Source organism: Chamaea fasciata, unplaced genomic scaffold (assembly GCF_029207755.1).
Source record: "Chamaea fasciata isolate MVZ Bird 193981 ecotype frontalis unplaced genomic scaffold, bChaFas1.0.hap1 SCAF_18, whole genome shotgun sequence".
NCBI lineage: Eukaryota > Metazoa > Chordata > Aves > Passeriformes > Sylviidae > Chamaea > Chamaea fasciata.
In genome coordinates, this window is record NW_027094103.1 from 9441287 (window position 1) to 9456787 (window position 15501).

Genomic DNA, 15501 nt, shown 5'->3' on the forward strand with positions numbered 1-15501 from the left:
ACTAAAACAATTTTCTTTACATTTGTTTATGTCCAAGGGATCAAGCCAAGCAGAAGATGGATGTTGTTACAGGTTGTTTTTAATTTGTACAAACAAAAATCCAGGATGAAGATGTCTGCAATGGATCTCCCTGTACCAGATGGGAAAACAAAGTAATGCCACAGCCAGTGCTCTCCTGGGAAATCCAACATGGAAGAGCTGCTGCCCCCTCACTTGACCCAATGGACATGTTAAGCACAGATAACCACAAAACATCTTCAAAAGAAACTTCTCGAGCACAGAACACAGCCTAAAATACCTTCACCTGCTGAACTTTTCTCCCAGGGCACACAGGGTGAGTGGAGTGCACAGAAACAAGCAGGAGAACACGCTGCTCCTGCTCCACACCACCTGCCTGAGGAGATGTCAGAGCATTTGTTCTCCTCACTGAGGGTGCTCAGGAAATCTCCAACTACTGATGGCTCAGATCTGACTCACAAAATTCAGAGAACACTCTGAAGGAAGAGCTTTTTTTTTCATGCAAGGGATTTCCTTCTTCAAAGATCAGTAACAAGAAGCTGCTTCTGAACCCATTCCAGGTGTTCCCAGTGTGATCACACACTGCCCAAGGCCTGTCTGAACATTGCTCTTCCACGTTCTCCCTACAGAACACCATTCCACGTCTTCCACTCCTATCAGGCACTGCTTGATGGCACTAAATTGACCAAACCCCAGCTGTGAGTTAATACAATAATTCCTTCGCCCATTTTGAGTTTTATTGGATTTATTTGCAATGGCTGTATAACCTAAGTGCACTCATTTTCCTTTGCTTCCAGGTCTCTCTGCTCTTACTGCCTTGTCCTCCTCCTGCCAAACACAGGACAACAGCCCCATGCTCCCACGTTCCCCAGGACACGGACAGCACACAATCCATCCCACCTCCCCTTAGGTGCCAGGGATTTATTAGTGCCCATCGTGAATCACTAAACCAAACGCTACATTTTTTCAAGCTTCATTCAGGCTCCAGATATACCTGAAGTTACATTTTAAGAGCACCTGTGTGCCTTGTGGTATCCTCAGGATACCACAAGTGCTGTGGTATCCTGAGGAAAGCCCTCTACAAAGAGCTACTTTCCCCATGCTCAAGTATCTCCCTAAAAACGCTGTTTCCTTTCAGCACAGTAAACACTGGCTGCATGAACAAGTCACCACTGCTGAAAGGACAGGAACAATAGTGGGAACTTGGCTGTCTCCCAGCATCAGCAACACTGACAACAGCTTGGGAAAGCAGGAACTGAGTCAAAACAACTTTAGATCAAAATACTAGGAGGGAGGCAGTGAGGTTACCTCTGCTTTGTGTGTAAAAATGAGGTTGAACAATCCTCTTTAGTCTCGTGTCACAGAATGGTTTGGGTTGGAAAGGACCTTAAAGATCATCCAGTTCCAACCCTGCCATGAGCAGGGACACCTTCCACTGGCCCAGGCTGCTCCAAGCCCCATCCAACCTGGCCTTGGACACTTCCAGGGATGGGGCAGCCACAGCTTTCCTGGGCAACCTGTGCCAGGCCTCACCACCCTCACAGGGAAGAACTTTTTCAGAAGCATATTCACAATTCCAGACTTCAAATAAGGGGGAGGAGGGCAGGCACAGTCAGCCCCTACTTCCAGCTACTCTGAGCCTGGAACAACACAGTCACTACAAAAAAATTACCAGGTCTATAAACGATTACATCTTACTCAATGAAACCCTTATTGCGACAAGTTAACCTAGAATGTGCTATTCCATGTGAGCATTTTATGGTAAATTAAACTTAATACCACACCTCATTAGAACAAAGTGCCTTGCACTGAGCACGTGTCCTTGGGCTGGGAGCTGGGATGTGGCCGTGGGCCAGCAGCGCTGCGTGGTGGAACAGCACTCCCTCGTGTTCCCACTGGGAATGGGGCTCCTCAGCCAGGGCTGACCCGTCTGCCTGCTCTCAGCAATGCCACAGACACCACAATTCCTCTTCTACAGCAGCAGCTGCGAATTGGGGAAATGCCTTTCCAGATTTTCCTGTGCAAGGGAGTCATTCACCCAGGTTATCCAAGAGGTAACCCAGGTTATGTGCTCCTGCTGACACAGGAGCAGGAGGGGAGGGGTTTTTAACTCTTTGGAAGAAACATCCCCACAAAAACAAATCCCACAAGGGAAGAGCAGCACAGTCCACGGGACCTTTCCAGATGTGCAGAGAGAGGGAAGGGAGAGCACACTTGCACAGAGCCCCTTCCCTCCCTCAGAGCAGGGATAACCCCCTCAGAGCAGGATGACTATCACCCGTGGCTCCAGGCTGATGGTTTCAGTTTCCTTCCATCACCAACCTCCCTCCTCTCACAGTGACACGTCAGGACAGTGGTTATTAACCAGCTGCCGCTTCCTTCAGAGTCACCTGACAAAACATATCAAAACTACTCTTTAAAGGCAGCAACCAAAATCTTGTCAAAACAAACTCTACGTCTTACTTCTTCCTTAAATACCCTAATTTTCTTTTGATTTTGCAATTATTCAACTCATGACTATCAATAAAGAACAAGGTCTTTTTAAACCATCACAATGCTGCAGAGGAACGTTTTATTTAAAACAAACCATTTGCTTTGAGTGCTTTCAGGATGTAGCATTTCTTTGCTGTTTGAAAAATTACAAGTGCCAGACTGGGAAAAAACAGCTCATCAGGACTGGTACCAGCTTGGGCAGGTGACCCACCACCACATCCATTCCAGAAGGCCAAAACTGAGCAGTGAACCAGAGCAAGAACTGAGAAGGCCAAGGGCAGGAACAGAACTGCCAGAGCAGTCCAGTAGAGGCTGTGTCCACCAGGAAGCCAAAAAAAAAAACTGGTTCTTGGCCAAAGGGCATTGGAACAGGAAACCCCAGTGCTGTGGCTGCACAGCTGGCATGACCAGTCTGACCCTGTGACTGACGAAAGACCATGGAGCTGCACCTACAGGGCTTCCTGTGCCAGCCAGACCTACAGATGTCTTGTACCAACTGCAGCACAGCTCCTCACCAGCTGGAAAAGGGGTGATGGATACCCCATGCACACTGGAAAATACTCATATATATACAAGCTGTAGAAAAAAAAAGGTTTTGCTGGACACAAAGACACTTCTCAGAAACCCAGAGCTGTCACCCACCCACAGGACGTGTGGTGGTCACACCATTGCACGTGGACTGGGGCAGACCACAGACCCTGCAGAGCTCAGAAAATGCTGTTTGTCACAGACAGACACATCCTGCCCAGAGATCAGGAAAGCAATCAGCAAGGAATTAGCAGAGATCTGGCACTGAGTGGGTCCAGTGATGTCCCACAACTCCACCACTGTAGGAGCAAAGCAAATACACAGCACAGGAGATGCAACCCAACAGTAACTCCATCGAGTAGCTTTAAAAGCAGATTTTAGTTATAATATTTTTTAATTAAGAGTTGTAGCTTCTTCAGGTATGCCTGCCTAATGAATAAGGCATCCTAGCTCCCCAAGACAGATTAAATAGCACTTGACAGTCAACCCAAACATCTCTGGTTACTCCTGACTGTAAGTAGAGAGAACAGATAAGTATCTCCTTAGTAGCCTCCAGCTGCAACAGCAGCACAGAAAGTGACAGAAGGCACAATTGTGTATGCCCCTTAAACCTCTTTTTTTAAAAACACGAATATCAGAACTGTCATTCTGATATTTTCTTGCAGTAAATCAGGAAGTGTGCATGAATGAAAGTGCCTAAGGAATGCTCCAGGGCCTCTAAAAGAGAATGCACACCCAGAAAAGACAACATTCTGTTCTGTTACAGCCTAGAACTGCACAATACTGGAGCCCGCCATCCCAGGCACCATCTGGACTGAACCAAAGTTTGGGTTGATTTGGGATTTTTCCCCTAGCCTTATGGAAAATCCCATGTCAAAGCAAGAGCAGGGAGAGAGCTCTTTCTCACTTCTCACACTGACAAAGCACAAAGAACATCCACCCCCTTGTCACACTAATGACTAACTTTTTTAGTCTGCAATTTAAAGGAAGCTTGTCTCTTAAAAATACAGCTGGTCAAATAAAAACCTTAATTAATGTCCAAGCACTTCCACGTTTTACGCTACTACAGTCTCCAGCAGGAAAAGGTTTTTAATAAAAGCCCCAGTTCTTCAAGTAGCATTTTCTCTCCCAGCAGCAAGAAATTTGCAGTGGGAACCTCACCTTAAAACTGATCAAAGGAAACGATTGCAAAATTAATCTCAAAATGAGGGAAGGAAACTCTTTGCTACAGTTTTAAAATGTTGTAGCAAACAGCTAATATGAAAAGGTTCGGTGTCAGTGCTGATTACACGCTGAATTGACAGCTGAAAAAATGAAGATCAATGCAAACTACAACAAGCAAATGAAAACTGATCTTTGATGAGTACAGGAGAAATTAAAACATTAAGTGATTAGTTCAACGCAATACAGTATTTATTCATAAAGGCTTTTTAGCTCAAAATGCACGTTTTATAAATGTGAAAGTTCCAGACACACAGCAGTCCCTGTGCAAAGCTGGCAGGGCAGCACAGCCAGAGCCTGCTAAAAAGAGCTTTTCATGACAGACAGCCCTGAGGAGTGCTGGAAGAGGAAGTGCTCACCGAGACATCGAAACCCATGAAGAGTCAAATTAAAAACAAGTAAGGAACTGTAAAATGACACACTCCTAAAGCCAGGAGCACGGCTGTTTTCCTGGAATAGCAGGCAGTGGCTGTACCAGCAGCAGGCAGGAGGGCTCTGGGGCAACAGCTCCAGAGGCAGGGAGAGCTTTTACACAAAGAGGGAAGAATATTCCTAACACACACTAAACTAAACCACAACTCCCATGGTTCTGCATAAACACGGGAGAAATGTTGATTCCTAAAAGGGTTTTCCAAGGCACATTCCGGTAGTCTACAGTTTTGAGTATTAGAGATAAAACAGCCTTTCTCACTCAAAATAAATCCCGAGTTTAATGTTACTACTCAAAAAGGAACTGCTGAGGAAAGCCTTCAGCACGTATGAACACTCCCAGGATCTCTGAAAAGAGTGGAAGCAGCCAGCTCTGGGAGCACACTTACCCACAGATACTGCAGGAACTTCAGCAGACGTGGACAGTAATAATACTCCATTTTCCACAGCTCCGAGTTAACGCCAACCCATCCTTTTTCCAGGCAGCTCCTGGCTCTCCCCGCCTCCAGCACCAGTTAAAAGCAGAGTGGAGCAATTAAAAGCACCATGAATAATGTACCGAGTGTGCCTGGCCCCACGTCACCGAGCTGGGCGCCTTCACCACAGGCTGGGGCTCCTCAGGAGCAGTCGCTGAGCTAACGGCAGCATGTGACTTAACCACTTGTTATTGAGCAGCCCACTGCTCCCAGCTCCGTAATCTGGAGTGGGTCAGGCTGGAATTAGTGACAGGACTTGGTGTTTTGCAGTAAAGGCCCCCCAGAAGGAAAGGGAAGCTCTAAACTCCCTCAGTTATGAAACGCTCCGAACACCGGCGGGGTCGCTCGCTGACTTTGTTTTGGGTGATGTACAGGGAAAAGACAAAAAACCCACACGTGTAACAAGAGGAGCTGCTGTTTTTATGTTCTTTGAATATAAAAATGTCTTTTGTGAACGAGAAGAAATAGACACAACCAAGTGGCTTTTTATACACCCCTGGAATGTTCCCAGGGAATGAAAACTGCCAAAAAAGGAAGAAAGCCCAGGCAGAGCTTTACCCACCCCCGGGTCGTCCTCCTCGGGCTGGGTCTAAAATAGAGTGGTGGAGTTGTTGGACATCAGCAGTGGGTGGTTTGTGAAGAGCAAAAATGGGAATTGTAACACTGCTTTTTTTTTACATACGTCCTTTTTTTGATAGGAAAAGGAAAGATAAGTGACAGGAGCCCCTCCAGGGAGGGCCCCTGCAGCCTGTCCCCTCCCAGCACTGCTCCAGCTCTCACCCTTCCCAGGGAGGGAGAAGGTTGAGGTGACACAAAACAGCTTCCGGGATGCTGCAGCCTCCTCTTCTTGAAATTTTGGTACTTCAAGGGAACTACTCCTCACCTCACTTTTCTAATCATCACCTATGAATTCCTGTAGAGTTGACAAAATATTTTGATTTTCTTCCAGGTTGAGTCAGTTTTTGGGGTAACAGAACAACTCAAGCTGGGTTTCAGAAGGAACAAAGCTCCAGTATTAGAGGCTTTACACAATCTAGAAAAAGAGAAGGTGGGGTTTTCAGTGGGTAGGAGACAGACCTGTCATGGGCAGAACTGAAAACAACTGGTGAACTGTGACAAGCCAAACCATAAATTCATCTGCACATGTTTATAAAATATTTATCTTCTCTCCCTTGCACTTCATTTCCAAGATATTTTAGGAGTCAGCTCACGATTTTCTTCAATAAACCCTTCTCCACCCACACATCGCAGTCTCATATAAATGCATCTTTCTGTGGAGGCCATTAGAGAGATTTTCCTCCCTAAATGACAAAAAACCCCCAGAGTTTAATATAAAATAAATAAATAAATAAATACGTTGAGAGGCTTCAAAGTAATTCCTGCCTATACCAGTTCTAGTAGCAGTGCTCTAAGTCCCCAAAGCAGCAGTTTGGGTTATAACCCACAGCTGCACTAAAACTGCTCCATTTCCAGCCAAAGGTGCAATTCCTCCATCCCCACAGCACAACCACAGCTCCTTTTTTTGGAGGATGAGTCCCAGCACACATTCCTCACGTTTTAATTCCCAACACTCTTATCGGTCTGGATGACTCAATCAGGAATCCAGGCTTGTGACCCGACGTCAGCTCTGATGGCATCACACAATTTATGGAAACACCTCCTGAGCTCTGTGGCTGCCCCTGGATGTGCAGGTGGGAACAGCCCCACATCCAACCACAGGTACCAGCCCAGAGAGGGTTGGACTGCTCAGTGCTCATACCTGTCCCTCCACCTGCATTCCAGGTCTAAAGGAAAAGATCCCTACAAGAGCCCAAGGCCCTGAGCCTGCTGCAGGCTCTGAGATCTGCTGCTGAGTTGGTGAGGGAAACCCCTTCAAAGCACAAAACTTCATTTTTATACCTACTTTGTGCTGCAGCAGGGCTAAAAGAAAGGGAAGTACCAGCCATAGTAACACCACAGATGATGACAGTCCAGCAGTGATGCTGGAATCTTTATAAAAGCCTTACTCTGTATTTTAATCAATACAAACTCAAAACAGCTCAACAATGTGACCTTGATGACTGTTAAATCTCCAAAGCATCATCCTTTGCAATTTCAAACACCAATCCCATTTTGCTACTTGTATTTTGCAACAGCTGATTTCAAAGCCATCCTAGGTAATGTTCTAAAAGCCTAATTACAAGTAGATTCTCTGGAATATAATCACAAAGAAATGACTTCTCCAGAGGTAAAATGATAGTACTGCACCTTGCTTCCACTTGGAATTTTGCTTATCCCTAAGAAACTAGCTCATCAGCTAGGAAACTATCCATAAGAACCTAGCTCATCATGGAAAATGCCATTCAAGCAGTTGTTTACTATCACAGACAGGCGTGGAATAATTCAACAAATGGATACTCTTGAAAACTCGTTTGGCAAATATAAAAAAGGATATCAGTATCAGTTCTTCACTACTTTAGTGGTGAATGCAAATCAAAAGGAACTGTTTATTCTACAACAAGACTTGTCACTTTGAGCACTCAGTCTCACTAGAACGATACCAATACCCTCACTGACCAACAACATGGACTGGAGAATATACTTTGTCACTACGCCACAAGGAAAAATAAGTAAATTCCCAACTACACAGACCAGAAACCGCTCAAAGCAAACAGCAGCACGATGTTAAATTTCTATCTAATTCCCCCTCACAGCTGCACCAAGGGAAATACAGACTGCACTTGGATTCCAGGGAAATAGGGGATTTAACTGTGACTCCCGTGGCTCTTTCCTGACCCCTCGTGTCTGTCCACCTCACACAGCTCAGAAGTGTCTCCAGCAGAGGGGAGTGTTGGAACGCGCTGACGGAGCTGTGACTCCGCACCCCATATCGGTGTTTTCTCCAAAGAAAACAAAGGCATAACCTTGGTGCAAAAAAGAAATGGTTTGGTTCTACATAATCTTCTGCAGTATTTCTGTGCGGCTTTGGAAAACATCAGTGCGGTGAGTTTTCCAGGTCCAAATGCAAGTCAAAGCCCCTTGCATGCACCCACTTGCACTTTACACCCAGGAGGACCAGGCTGCCCTTTGGCTCCCATGGCACTGCACAACAAACACGCCCTGAGGAGCTTTTCCAAAGCAACACAAAGGAGCAAAGAACTCGGATCCTACTGAATTCCACAAGAGGTGAGTTTTCCCTTTTCATGGAGCTGAGTCTCTCTTTCTCACTTTCCCTTCCTGTCTCAGGCTACACTTGGTAAAGTTGAAGTATTCTGAGTAACCTCCCAATCACCAGTGAAGTTGGAGAACAACACTTGTATTCACCCGAGTACAGCACCTGAACAGTTCAGATATCCCAGCACTACTTCCAACAGCCCTCCTGTCCCACATTTCATACCTGGCCAGCACCACCTTTATATATTTGCACTAAAAGCTGATGGCACGTAACTTTTAAGGGTTGGATAAATGCCCATTCTGTCAATAACCCAAATTCCCTAAGATGAACCATGCTAAGAATGGGGGAAAAAAGGGTTAAAGCTAAAGGCTAAAACATTAGCCATTGGATACCTTGCATGAAGCTTAAAGACTAGAACTGAAGAATAAACTGAGCCCATTTCCAAAAGTCCAATTAGGAAACTTGTTTATAAAATCCTTACAGGTTTAGGTGTTCTCTTTTTCCTTGCTAGAAGGAAAGAAACCACTGAATTTCTTCTCTTTTTTATATTTTTGTGTGTTCTCTGCTAAAGAGGTGCAAACAGCAGAGTAAGCCATGACAGAATAGGGCAGCACAGCACCTCACTGCAGAGTGTGCTGGCAGAGATATGACAGGGGAGGTGTGACCTTGGGACAGTCCATGGGACAGCATCCTTCAGTCTCCACTTTCCAAATCCTTTACTTCCCTCAGAAAACGTTGATATTTCATTTATTGTACATCTTTTGGAACATCCAGACCTTTGTTTCGTATTTCAGAACAACAGCTGGATGTAGGATGCTATTTCACAACGTAAAATTTCTCTGAGGGCTGAAGTCAGGACATCCTTCTGAAACTGAGGAAAACAGCACCCAACAACATCAAGCAGGAATTCACCCCAAGTTTGTGCGTTAGAGACGAATCAAACCACCCAAAATGTCAGCTGTGATCCTTCACAGAAACACTTCTCTCTGTGTTGCCAACAGAAAGAAAATTAAACCCATTATTTCTCAGGCTGGGACACAGTTCTATTTGTCTGCACAAGCTGAGAAAATAACAAAAACCATAATGCTCTAGAGCCATCTTGAGTTCAGGATGAGAATTCTTCACTCAGAAAACAAACTGAACAAGCTGCAAGGCTGAGGCTTCGTGCTGGCAGCTTTGGCAGGGAGCAGTGGGGTGGGATCCCAGGGAGGGGCAGCCTCACCAGTTCAACCCCCCCTGCAAACACTTCCCTGCTTGGCAGCACATCCTTCTACCACAGCCCTTTGCAAAAAGGAAAACAGAGCTGCAGCTCCCTGATCCCACCCCAAACCCCTCCTCCAGGGTCACATACCATCCCAAAATCTGCTCTTCTCTCCTTGTAGAAACTGTGGTGGCTCCTCTGTGCAGACACTGAGGAAAAGTCTGTTCCCTCTGTTTTGTCTGAGCTCTGCTTGCTCCACTCTTTCCTGGGAGCCTGTAAAATATAGTTACGAATGTAATTAAATCTACATGCATATGCACATACATATATACATGTTTTATACATATTTAAAATACCTTTTGGAAAAAAATAAACCAAATAGAGGAAACTCAAAGCTGAAAATACAAAATGGAAAAACACGATAGCCATGAACACCCTACACTTTAATCACAGAATTATAGGACCATTAAGGTCTTTTCCAACCAAATCCAACCTCTGGATTTCATTCACATGTCACTGTGTGAAGGGAATCTCTTGCTTCACACCAAAATCAGGAAAGCAGTGGAATTTCACAGACAAATGAAGGCCATTCAACCAGTAAAAATAAAAATAAATTTTGCTTCCTTCAGATAAAGATAAAAAACAAAGAGAGGTCCAAAAAGATCACTGCTGACAACTCGTAAAATAAACCCAAATTACTTCTTTTCAAGTAAATATAAAATTGCAGAGTTAACAACTTAACCTCCCAGGTTCACAGCATTACAAAACTAACAAGCACACTTTTTAAAGCTTTTTCAAGCTCTCCATAGAAACATCAATAAGTATTTCTATACTTGAAGCAAAAAATGAGGCCACCTAGTGCAATAGCCATTGCTCAAGAGAAGAGAACCCAAAAAGAAACGAACTCCAGTGAGAAGTATGGATTTTCTCCCTTGCTGCAAAGTGCTGAAAAGTGCTACAAGGACACAATAAAACCCCTAACAAGGTAAAGCTCAGTTACAGTTACATGAAACACTTGGCTACCATTTGAAAATACCTTTTTATCCTCATGGAAGAATGGTTCTGACTGAGCTGACACCTTGTGCTTCCACGAGTTATCCACACTTTCCAAGGGGAAGCTTGGCCTGGATCGATGCAGGTCCTTCCTTGCCCTCACCTCCTGCATGAGGGGCAGGCTGTCCCTTCCTTGGCGGCATTTTTCCGAGTAGGATCGTCTGAGATCTGCGGGGACAGTCCCAAACCCAGACATGTAGCTCTTCCAATCACCCTTACTTTTGAAAGAGTCACCCTCACACATTTTATTTGTGCTGTCTTTGCTTCTCAGTGTAGAGCTCCTCACTACATTTTTGCTCCAACTGCCCTCTGGAGACACCTCCAAGAACTGTTCTTTTGTCACCAACTTCTTCTGCGAGAGCCCATCATCAGCCTTTAGGGACAACTTGGAGGCCAGATTGACTTCCAGCCTCTGCTCTGTGCTCACTACATTTATGGGCTGTACCTTTTCAATTACAAATTTTGCACCCTGATTTCTGGAGGTCAAGCTCACTTCCTCATCCTCGTCAACAATGAAAGTTTTCTTCCTAGCAAATTCCACAGGTGAATTTACAAACTTCTCTGGAAAAATGCTGCTGGGGTTTCCCCAGTAAGGAGGGCTGACCTTTCTGTCTTTGGACTTCTGCTTATCAAATTCAGGGCTCCGTAATTCCAGTTTCTCTTTGCTCTTTTCATTTACGATGAGTTTCTCTGGCCTGTGCTGCTCTTCTGCACGTTCACCTGGTTTGTTATTAACTGAATAGTAGTCTGATCCACTCTTCCACTCATTCCAGCTGTAGGTAAGAGTCATTCTATCCGACACATTCCTTTTGTTCTTTGATTTCTCCCTACTCAGTGAGCCGAGATCTTCAGAGAGCTTCTCCTGAACTTTACTGGCTTTTGCTGATTCCTCTTTATATTCTGCCATAAGTGCATCAATATCGAGAATTTGGGATCTGTACCCATCCTCAGCCTTCCTTCCAGGGAAATCAGAATTATTGTCACTCCTTTTCTGGGGGCCCAGTTCGCTGTCCTTATGCACCTGTGCGGAACGTGGTGGGGACCAGGGCTCATGGTAAGAGGAGACTTTCCTTCTGCCACTCTTGAGATCAGCTTGAGCTGGGTTTTCCAGATCACGTTTCAACAGGAAAGCATCGACATCTATAATTTTCTCTTTAGAATGATCCAGACCTTTTTCGGGATGCTGTTGGTTATCTTTCCTAGACATACGAAAATTACCAAATGCAGCATTTTTGGAGAAAACAGCATCTTTTTCCTCTTCTTTGACCCAATCCTTGTTAATATGCACTTCCCAGGAGTCTTCTCTACAAGTTGAACTTGTCACATTTTTATTTGGTTGCTGCAACAAAGGTTTGGACCTTCCAGGAAAAACAGGGTCCAGATTAATTGCTGCTCCCTCGCTTGAACCAGAAACCGTATTAATTTCACTTGCACTGGGAGCACCAACAAAGCTTTTCTCTTTTTTCATACCAGGAATCTGATAAGTCACTGCAAAATAAGTTGCTTTTGGCTCAAAGACAGAACTCTGATGTTTCATGTAATCATCAGGACTGCCAAGAACAGCTTGGTTTGCCTCACTCCCTTCCACCCCATCTTTGATTTTTTTGCTTCTCTTCTTCAGTGAACTTTCATTCAATTGCAATGAATCTGTCCGGCTCAGCTTCTTGATATTTTCAGGAGTGAGCCACACAACTTCTTCTACCTTGAGTGACTCCTGAGGCAAGGTCCTCCTCCTCCACCTTTCAGAAACTTTCAAGTCAGAAACGCTACTTTTGCTTCTCCTGACTTTTTCTTCTGGATCTCCTCCTCGGAGTTTCGCGCTGTTTTCAGGAGCTGTACAAGCCAAGCTAAAGTCTTGCTCTTTGCAATTGAAGTCCAGACTTTTCCTCAACCCAAAGGCCCCAGATTCCTCTTTAGTAACGTTCAGTCCTTTTGTATCAGGGGGGTGGCTACTGGAAGACTTAAAATATTGCCCACCTGCAAGCACTGAAGCCTGAGCCCCGTGTTTATTGACACTTGCGGAAATCACTTCACGATCCAAGTTGGTTCGGAATTCCTGGACGTCTGTCCCACCTGCCCTGAAACTCCTTTTCTCAGAAGAGCATTTCATAACATTAATCCTCTCTGATTTATCTACAGAAGAGACTTCACTCTTATCACCTTTCATTTCAGCATGTTGCTTGTTAACTTTTTCACTCATTCCCAAACTTTTACTTTTGTTTGTGGAATAAGGTATTTTCTCAGTTATGAACAGTGGCTCAGGATTATCAGAGTCTCTTTTCTGTTCAGGTAAAGTGCATTCACTGGAGAGAAAACCAGCAGGTTCTCTCAACACAACCTTGCTCGTGAGAACTTTTGCCTCTCTGGCTTCTGAAGTAACATTTTCTTCTTTCAAGTAAAGAGTGTGACTACTTGCCTTAACTGACTGTGTGGGTACAACGTCCTCCTCAGTTTTAGTCTCTTTCACAGATGATTTTCTAGCTCTCAGTGTCATGGCCTTTTTCTCAGGAGCCATCGTGATGGCTTCACTAAGAGCCCTTTCACCACACGTCTGAAAGATTTCATACCTGGGCTCTATTCTTTGGTAAATTTGAGAATCTTCTGTGTTTTTGGGAGCGGGTTTTTCACTTTTCTCAACCAAAGACTTTTCTAAGACAATTCCTGGACTCATTTTCTTGTCTTCACTTGAACAAGCTGGTTTTGGACTTTTCTCTACATGTGCTGGATGTTTTGATGCATCAGGCTGCTTGTGATGCTCCTTTGCAGTAGTGGCTTCCTCCCCTTCTCCCATCCATGAGCGTCTGCTGTGCCCCGAAACCACCAGATCCTGCTTTGCCTCAGGCTCCTGGTTCCTTTTTGGTGCAGGATCAGCCCCAGAATGCTCAGCAACAACACTGTGCTTCTGGACATTGTGCTCAAACAGGGTGGCCCGGACAGTTTTAATAAAGGGCTTTTCCAGAAGTGCTGGGTTTAATTTCTTTTCAATGTTGCTTGTGAATGAGACAGAACTCTCAGTCTGCTGTGAGAAATGCTGACCATCTCCCAGGAAGCTTCCTTTCCTCTCCAGCTGATCAGGTTTGTTGGTTATCTTTAAAACTTGCCGGGATTTCCAAGGCTTCCCAGGAGCAACTGCCTCGGTGAAATCTGTGCCATGGGTGAGCTTCAGCTCCTTGCTCTGGAACAACAAAATCCAACCGTTATCTGAGTTTATTTTAAAAAATGCGTAATAAAATTTGTTTTAAAACTTACTTGCGTCTTCTTTGTGCAACAGAGACTGTACAAGTCAAACACATCCATGTTCCCCGAACACAAACTCCACTGAGACCAAGGTAACCTAAGGGAATGTGTAGCTCCAGCTCCTGAATCTTGATTTTAACAGAATTATCTCACTAATAACCAGTTACATGGTCAAACTGCAAGGAGCATGAAGATCTGAGAAAATATCACAGCTGGAGCTGCTCAACTATGAGAAACGTTAAGCTGAGCAGAAGTAAAAAAAGGAAAGATGGAAATTAATATTTATTACCAATGCTTCACCGTTATCTACTCACAGAAAATACAAGCAGCATCCTAAAGATGGTATTTTTAACAGCGCTTGCTGAAAAAGCCCAGCATGCAAATAATAAAAGGGAATCAAAGAAAACTAAAGGTCTTACAGGAATTCAATCTTCTATTCAAGTTTTAAAATTTAAAACTCAGAGTTGACTTAAGATTGTCTTAAAAAAAGCTGAAGAACATCAGAAAATTAACACTAAAGGTATTCATAAATAAAGATTTTTAAGTCTGAGCTATATTCTTCAAGGAATTTCTTTAATTCTACTTTATTGTCCGATTCTGAAAACAGCACCTCCATTAATGAAAGATTTTCTTCTTAAAACAAATTGCTCTCCTTGAGAATAACACTGAACTACAGAAACTTTGCACTTGTAGCTTTTCTTTACCACATATTCCTATCTTGGACAGGAAAAAAGCCATGAGAACTTACTGCAAACACCCTTAAACTACATTAAATCTCCTCTACTAAGAACTGTCACCAGAGAAGTTCTGTTTTGCAATACTGAAGTGTTGCTTAGGAACAGAGAGAGCCTAAAGCTTCCACAGCAAATCCCCATTTTCCCTGGAACACTTTGTTGTCTAAACTGCTCAGGTAAATGTTCTTGAGGAGCCTGACAAAGGTCCAGGCTGGGATTTATCAGGAGCTGGGACAGAGATACCAGAAAGCACAATCCTAATGCTCTGCTTAGAGAAAATAAAGAATAATCACTGCACAAACCCATCACAGTCCCAGGCAATTCACTGGGGTTTCATGCATTAGAAATCCCTTAAAAACAGTACACAAAATATTCTTCCCTCTCTATCACTCCTACACTGAACAGTGTGCACAACAAGCTTGACAAACTCAGCAGACAAAATACTCCTGAACTTTTCTCTGCACATCCTAAAGACAAACTCACATCAGCAAATCCACTGGAACTGTGTCAGCCCTAATACTCTCCATACCCATTTAAAAGCCACTGATTGATAAAGCCACACACAACAGCTCCTTCTCCTTGCAGAGCCCACCAGCTGCTGCCAGTTCCTTACTTTGGGATTTTCCTGCAGGTCGTGGATCGAGTCAGCTCCGGCCTCCCCAGGTTTCTCAGGCTTTGCTTCACCACCTGACGTTGGACTAGAAAACCTAAAACAAAGGACTGGTGTTACTTCTTTACTCCAGCTGGTCAGCGAGCAGGGTCACTTCCTACCAAAGCAGGCTGGTAGAAATTATCCATCAAATTACATTTCCTAAAGGAGAAACATCATTATTTCAGAGTAAATTATTGTATTTGGTGGTTAATAGACCAAAAGAATTTCCAAAAAATTGTTAATTATGCACCTTGTTTGATAATAGAGGATTTAGAGATGCATAATAAGCTATAATCTCTCTCATT

General features: G+C 44.1%; 1 protein-coding gene across 3 annotated transcripts in view; it reads right to left on the reverse strand.

The window, feature by feature from the left end:
• The window catches only part of KIAA1671 (KIAA1671 ortholog), a 64880-nt gene that overhangs the window by 26570 nt on the left and 22809 nt on the right, over nt 1-15501 (reverse strand). The window contains exons 4-7 of one of the 3 annotated variants that reach the window (XM_066200045.1): nt 15158-15251; nt 10557-13748; nt 9671-9793; nt 9079-9305 (exon numbers count right to left, since the gene is read on the reverse strand). In XM_066200045.1, the coding sequence (XP_066056142.1) occupies nt 9288-9305; nt 9671-9793; nt 10557-13748; nt 15158-15251 (3427 nt within the window). In that variant the 3' untranslated portion in view covers nt 9079-9287. Of the gene's footprint in view, nt 1-5078; nt 5290-9078; nt 9306-9670; nt 9794-10556; nt 13749-15157; nt 15252-15501 lie in introns of those variants that run through there. The other 2 variants (XM_066200044.1, XM_066200048.1) reach the window with 2 other exon arrangements.